The following is a 7,637-nucleotide window of genomic DNA, read 5'->3' as shown; positions in this document are numbered from 1 at the left end:
AAATTCGAAATTCATTATGCTAATGCCTATTTTTTGTTCGCTTACAAGAAGCTAGTTTTTAGTTTTTATTTCGCTTACTACAAAAAACAATTGGGTCACCAAAGCTTATTCATCATACTTATACGCTTAATATTTGGGTCGCCGTGAAAAATGGTTGAGAAGCACTGGACTATTGCAAGCGGATACGGTGTGAGATGGTCTCTAGCAAGCCATAACATGTGGCAAAACGCTTTGTTTGTATATGGCACCATTACCGTGGCCTTGGTCTGGCGGTGGGTAATTGAAAGTGTAAAATTAATTTTTGAAAAAAACACGAAATGTATGTTAAGAGTGCCTTTCCACAGAAAACTAGACGTCAAGGACCTTAACACTTGTGATTTGATGAAAATTGCTCCTACATGAACTTTAGTCATCAAGCCACAATACCCGTAATACACACTCTTTTACTGATTAAACAAAAACAGACAAATACCGAGTCCAACTTAAACTAAAGAACTTATTTAAAGTACTAGTTGCGAGCGTTAATCTTTTTGCTAGTTGCAAACTCTATAACTTTGTTAAATTATCCTAGCTAGACAATTTACCTATTTTTTTATTTGTCCAAAGGTATATACAATACTATACAAGACAATACCAAATTAAAACATAAAAAATGCCTTTGGCATTGGACCTTATTAAAATTAATTACTGCAATCGTTTGAGCTAGATTCACGCTCCACGGTGTAAAAAACGCATTTTTTCTGAAACAAAAAAAAAACTACAGCAAACATGTTCGATTGCGTTTTACAGTTGCGCTCGCTCAATGGCTTACCACAAAGTGCTTTCGAAAATAAACTCCTATATATCACCAATCGAAATCGACCCCCAGCTGGTGGTAAAAGGCTCGGTTGTACGGCTCGTAGAACTCTCGCAGACGCTGCATCGTCACCGAACTCGCGTTTTTTTGACTGTTCCTCGTCTTGCCTTTGGTTGAGTCCAAGCACTGCAGGGTCTTGATGTACTCCGTGTCGTTTAAACGCCGCTCGCCCTGCTCCAAAAGCGTTGCGTTGTACCGACGGTAACAGTAGAAGCCGGTGTCGGGCCGCGGCACAAAGTCCTCACTGTACAGCACTTTTGGAAGACCAAGGTATTCTTGTAGCTTCTCAATTTCAGGCCCCGGGTTTTTGACGAAGCGGTTGCCGTCGATTATGAGTAGCCTGGACGCGTTAAAGACTTTGTTCCAGCGCTCGTAGTGCGCCGCGTACAGGCCGTTGCTGAGTAGCGTGAGGGCCCGATTCTTGTTTAAGAGCTGCATGATTCGCGTGGAGACTTCGGGCGTGATTCTGCTGCCGTTCCAGTCTTTTGTGATTTCCTGCAGCTGCGGCAGGTAGTGGTCGACGTAGGCCTCGAAGGTCTCGTAGTGCTTTATCAGCGGGTTATTGTAGCGGTGGTAGCGGAATCTCTGAAACGCATTGTTTTTGGGTGCTTTTTTCACTGCACTGCTATATATACACGTCGGGAAGCACTGCTATAGACCTCCGTATAATCTATTTACATAAATGTCTGGGGATTTACTTTCGGTATGCGCCGCCGATCACGCTAAAAGCAATTGTATTATATTTTTGTGCTTTGTTGCCCACTATAAATATTGATTCAAAACGATTTGTCAAAAAAATCGAAAAAAACAACAAAACCGTATCTATTTTACTTTAGGTTACAATGCAATAAAGTTTGTTTTCCTCGGAAAGTTCTTTGCGCCACCCAGTTTAAGAACTCCTGGTTTAAAACGAGAAAACGTACAAAGGTTTACCTCGAACGCGAAATCCGATAAGGCACGTGCAGTTGGGTCGCATACGATCATGAACAATTTCACATCTGGCACCATTTTCTTTATCCTCTCTGGTACGTTGTATGGCGGGGCAAAATAATATATCGGCGTCTTTTCGATCGTCATCTGCTTCGCGTTTGTAAGCGGCAGTTGTTTTCTTAGTTTGGAAATCTGTTACTATATTTTGCTTAAGTAATTTTCAATCTTTATTGCTTCGAATAGTATCCACGTCAGTGGTTCTCAAATTTGGTAGCGGCAGACTAAGAAAATTAAAGAAAATCCGCTGCACGTGTTCTACAAAACGATAACTTTTTAACTTGATATGGTCACCAAACGTTTTCATAAAGGGACGAATACCTCTAGTTAATGGCGGTCACCGCCTGGATATAAAATTTTATATTCACATTTTAAGTAGCCTAATTATTATTAAACGAAGGAAATGAAATAATAAATGCTGATTGCATTTATGTCTATGGTCTGTATAGAATGGTCGTCTAGGTAAAATATCATTAAGATTTAGCTTATATTTGCACTCAACAAATATTTCATTAAATAAGATTGGCATTCGATTAACATTTCGGTTAATTAAGTACATTACAGAAACCTGTAGCGGGCCGAAAGATTGAAATCGTCGGGTAGGATCGAGCCAACAGTTCGTATAGTTTGGTGCACATGTGTTACACGAATAGGTTCTTGCAAACTTGTAAAACATTTCTCGACTAACTTGAGAAACTCTGTTATAGAATCACTGATCTATGTACTATAAGTGTAGTAATCCAGTTGCTTGGAAATAAGTCAAAATAAAGCCATTTCTTTTCTGGAAAGCCAAGTGCAAGTCATTAACAAAGCCAATTGAGTCAATTGAGTGTTAAAAACACATGTTTAACTAATAAAACCGTTACACAAGCCCAAACTAGCAGTACAAAATTGTGCGTTAATTATGTCTTTAAATTAAAATTAAATAATCCAACTTAAACCATAATAAATATATACACCCTAATTCAGACCTGGGCAACATACGGCGCGAGCAGTTTAATCCGGCTCGCGGCTTATTTTCAATAAAATACATAGGCTAAGCGAAAACCAGGGCAAGTTGACAGGACAAATTCGATTTTTTAGATTTTTAGCCTGTTCTAAATGCTAAAACGGAAATTCTTTTCGCGTTTCGCGCGAATCTTTTATGTCTTTCTCGTATGCTTCACGCGATTTTTTTGCATCTATAAAAACAAATAGCGTCCTTTTCTCAGTGGCACTCTCTTCAACGGAAGTTTAACAAACTTAGCCCAATATTTAAAATATATATAAATATTAGGCTAAGTTTGTTAAACTTTGTAACACATCGGTAACTTAAAGTTTTAAAAAAGAAGAAAAAACATATAGGTAAGTTTTTCGTACTAAATTTTCACGTATTTTAATCTTAAGTTTTGGGTTACGCGCGCCACAACTTAATAAACGCTAATATATCAAGCAATATACATTTTTAGTCGGTGCTCAATGCTTTACGTAGGCCTACCATCTAAATTAAAGTTTGCATTTTCAAACAAACATAGTCGCAAATTTTTCGCGCTTTGCGCGGCGTTTCGTGACCTTCTTTAAATCCGACTTAAATTGCACATTTTCGCACAACTCTAAACGTAATAACAAATCGGTTGATTATTTGTTTTACACCGTCAGAGTATGACGTCATATTGTATGTATTTTAGATCTAATATTTGACCCGGCCCGCCACAATATTTTAGATTTCTCATGCGGCCCGCGGCTAAAAATAATTGCCCACCCCTGCCCTAATTCCAAGATAGCCTATTTAAAATAATAATATTACAAAGCTTCGTATACCGGTATCCCGACAAAAAAGAGTCTATTTTAAATATGCATTCTTCCAATTAAAAACCGCAATTAACGTGAAACGAAATTTAGACCTTAACTGTGAAAATCTTCTACGCTGATTTTAGTATAGATCAGGGGTTCTTAACCTTTTTTGTATGTTTTACCCTCCTAACAAAGATAAATATCAAATTTATCCCAAATATATAAAGTGGTGCTCATTTATTAAAAAACGAAATTACCAAATTACATAAGTTATATTCAGTGCGACGGCTGCTTGAATACCTATCCTTGGATTTACCCCCTAAAACGAGAAAATTTATCCCCTGGGGTAAATTTACACAAGGTTAAGAAAGGCTGGTATAGATTATTCGATGTACTTGTAGGTCGTAATCCCTTCCTGATACAGATGTGTGAAGAAAAACGTCTCCATCTCAATTGGAACTCTAACCATGGGGTGGTGTTGAAGAAAAGTAAGGAGTCCGTCCGTACCGCACTTCTTTATCCCAATCCCAATCGCTTGCGGAAGACGACGTTTTTCAAACTACATTTTTACAAAAAAAAATTGTATTTACAATGACCGAGTCGGTTTATACGATGGCAATCAACAATTCATAAAAAACATTTCCACAAAGTTTTCTTAGTGATTTGGTGTCGTTACAAGAGCATACACTAACTAACAAATCGTGTGGTTGTGCAACACAATTTCAAACAATCTATTTTGTTGCATTTAACATGTTGTAATTTGTTTTTTGTTTAATGTTTAATGTTTATCGCGGTGAAATTAAACTAAGTCTAAGCAATGTAGTGAGTAACGTGGGGGGAAACTACAGCCGTTGATGCCCTCATAATATAGAATTGCCCTAGCAACTTTAGACTGGGAACACACAATAAGACCTAAAAAGCAAAAATACATAAAGCCCAACAAACTATAAAACCATAGTATTAAGACAAACGACATATTAAAGCCAAATACGCAGTAATATCCAGTACAGCATACGATCAAAATCGTCTGACTAAGACCTAAATCTGTCGGAATAAGGCCTAAATTCATCAGAATTAGTTCTAAATTCACCGGAATAAGGCCTAAATTCAACGGAATAAGGCCTAAATTCAACGGAATAAGGCCTAAATTCTTTGGAATAAGTTCTAAATTAATCGGAATAAGGCCTAAATTGAACGGAATAAGGCCTAAATTCATCGGAATAAGTTCTAATTTCATCGGAATAAGACTTAAGTTCATCGGAATAAGGCCTAAATTCATCGAAAGAAGGCCTAAATGGCCAGAATAACGCCCGAACCTGTAATATAGAGGGTATGGGACGATCGGTCTGGCATCGGCCGTTTTGGTGACTACGTTTGGACGCCCTAGTCTGACCGGCGCCGTAAGGGCGCCGCTGTTTCAGCACCGGATTTTTTGTCCTGTTTGGGGTTATTGGTGGGTAATGGGTGGGGTTAGAAAATGGGTTAGTGTTGAAACTTTTAGGGGAGTTAGTGATGTACTTAGGGGTGGGGTTTGGGGTTAGTTAAAGTGTTGTTTAGGCCTGATTTTGACCTTTTAGGTCTTATTCCGACGGATTTAGGACTTATTACGATTTAGACGGTACTAATACCATAGGTATTAGTGCTATTTTGGTCTTATTCCGAATTGTGTTTTATTCTGACGTTGGTGTTGTTCTTATCTTGGTATTATGGCTGGAGTCCTTTAGACTTTAATGTGATATTACCAAAAGCTTTGCAGCCCAAAACCAAGATATACTTAAATGTTCTCAGAGTTCTTATCACTGGGATTTTTGATTAATTGACCTAAATCCTCTTAAATGTAAATTCTCTATTTTTTCATGCATATATTAATTTATTTTTCATGCATGTAATTTTCGCGTTCTCACCTTTGCATTGTCGCTGTTGTATTTTTCCATTGCTTCGATTAAAGTCTCCCTTGATTCCCAAGCACTTTTCCGTTCTGTACAATAGAAGAAAGGTTCATACAAAAAGTTGTAGTTACAGATTTGGAAAACGACGAATTCAAAGGTTTTTAAAATGATGGCTTGTTGTGCCTGTTTAATTTTCAATAAAATATTCCAAATCACAGGCCACTATGAAAAACACGAGTTTGTAGCTGTACAAATGACTATGTTAACATTACTGTATTATTAGTGCTGTGTAACTATTTTAACTAAGGTAGTTATTTAGAATCATGCGTTATGTATGATTCTTCCGCTGTAAAGTAAGTTTGAAGTTATTTCTGAGTTATAAATATTCAAAAGTTACGTAGGCCTTTGGCAAAAATAGAATAAGATTACCTAGTTTTGCATAAAAAAAAAAAAAATAGTTTTTCCTTCTAACTTTATTTTTTAAAGTTTAGGTGTTGTTTGTAATTAACACAGGTTTAAGAATTGTTACAAAACAATAAGTTTAGTCAGTCATACAGAAGTCATTACAACACTAAAAAAGTGAACTTTAACTGTTTGGGAAGGTATTCTACTATCATTTTTTGGTAGAAATTGACTGGTAACATCAATTCAATGCTCACGTTTAAACTGGAGATAATTCACTGAAAGCCATATTGTCGACAACAGAACTGTTACACAACTAACAAGTAGAAGCGAAGAAAATAACCCGAACTCGTATTTCTGCATGGCTGCCTAAAGCAAAACGAAACAAGTATTTAATAGTAGCATTTCAATCAGGTTTTTACATATAGCGCAAGGAGTATGCTATCTAAATTGAAAGATTTATAGCCTATACCAGGGATGGCGAATCTTTCCATCGCGCGGGTCACAAACACGACTTTTATCCATACAAAAATGCACAAGCAGCAGCATTTTTTATGGGATGACAGAAGTTCAGCAGAAAGCTTTTAAGCATGGTTTAACCAGGGTTTTCAGAATTTTTAGTCTGCGAGCTGTTAATTTTCTTCTCTTTTGTCACCTGAGTTTTACAGCGATAAACAAAATGGTTATAGATGCCTGCTTTTCAGCACACATTTGTTCAAGTGCAGTTAATATATAGGCCTACTCATCACTCCTAAAACACTTTTGCACGACCTACAGAATAGGCCGCCCAGAATTAAACGGTGAATTGTTTTTTAATATTTATCTTTCCCTGAAAATGATTTTATGTGGTGGGTCCCTTCGTGACCCGCGGGTCGGTGGTTCGCTATCCCTGGCCTATACTGTAGCAGTCTACCAATGCAAATATATGTACAACTGCAAATGGTTGTTTATGAAAGGAATTGTTCAACCTATTGGCATAATTACCGTACCTTCCATAAGCCTAGAGCCCTAGACCTAATTTAAGAAACACTCTAACTCAGTAGTCCTCAACCGCCGGTCCGCCAAATATATTACAATTTTATATCTCAATTGCAAAATGCAAGATGTTAAAAGCTTGACTTTATCAGTTTATCGTACGTCGCAATGCTGCAAGTGTTCTGCCCAACTGTTTAAAAGTAGGCTACAAACAACTCGTTTCAGTCTTAAACTTTAAGACCAGTTGTGTGCGAAAAACTTCAATAGAACCACGAATAACACGAATGATATCGAAAAGACAGCAGCAAATCGCTCAATAAATTGAAGTTTTAATTATTTGGTTTAAAGTTTCACACTTTTGTCGTAATTACATTTTGGGTGGATTTTGATTTTTGAACGTCCACCGGTCCGCAAAACTTGTTTGGAAATTTTACCGGACCGTAAGCTAAAAAGGTTGAGAACCACTGCTCTAACTAACCCGACTGACATTCTAACCAGGCTAGAAAAGACATCTAACATAATAAAATGGAAAGTTTGTGAGTCAGTCGTCAGCATGTTCGCGTTTTAGGGAGACACAAACAGAGCAACGTAGCTCATTTTGCTCCCTCTTAAGCGAGTCGCCGGGCAAGTGGGAAAATTATAAAGAAACTCGTGTTCTCCCAGACAGAACAAAAATTTGTTTCTTTCTATAAGAGAAAGTCGCGCATCTTAAGCAAGCGCTGTTCAAAAACAACACGCAACATTCGTTACATGTT

General features: G+C 37.3%; 1 protein-coding gene across 1 annotated transcript; it reads right to left on the bottom strand.

Moving 5' to 3' along the window:
- Window positions 1–844: 844 nt before the first annotated feature.
- Window positions 845–6,196, bottom strand: LOC146145529 (heparan sulfate glucosamine 3-O-sulfotransferase 1-like). The gene is made up of 5 exons (XM_083390602.1): window positions 6,187–6,196; window positions 5,521–5,594; window positions 4,012–4,175; window positions 1,790–1,964; window positions 845–1,441 (listed from the first exon to the last, which is right to left on the bottom strand). The coding sequence occupies exons 1-5, from the start codon at window positions 6,194–6,196 to the stop codon at window positions 845–847; spliced, it is 1,020 nt and encodes a 339-aa protein (XP_083246728.1).
- Between the last annotated feature and the right edge of the window lie 1,441 nt (window positions 6,197–7,637).

This window comes from Ascidiella aspersa, chromosome 5, assembly GCF_963924565.1.
Source record: "Ascidiella aspersa chromosome 5, kaAscAspe10.2, whole genome shotgun sequence".
Classification (NCBI taxonomy): Eukaryota; Metazoa; Chordata; class Ascidiacea; order Phlebobranchia; family Ascidiidae; genus Ascidiella; species Ascidiella aspersa.
This window is presented reverse-complemented; position numbering and strand designations above follow the sequence as displayed.

Bases quoted from the DNA above. Each gene is read 5' to 3' on its own strand.
- LOC146145529 (XM_083390602.1), bottom strand. The intron at 4,176-5,520 runs GTGAGAACGCGA...GTAAAAATGTAG, and splicing joins ACAACAGCGACAATGCAAAG to TTTGAAAAACGTCGTCTTCC. The intron at 1,965-4,011 runs GTACATCGAATA...TTCCAAACTAAG, and splicing joins GAAGGGATTACGACCTACAA to AAAACAACTGCCGCTTACAA.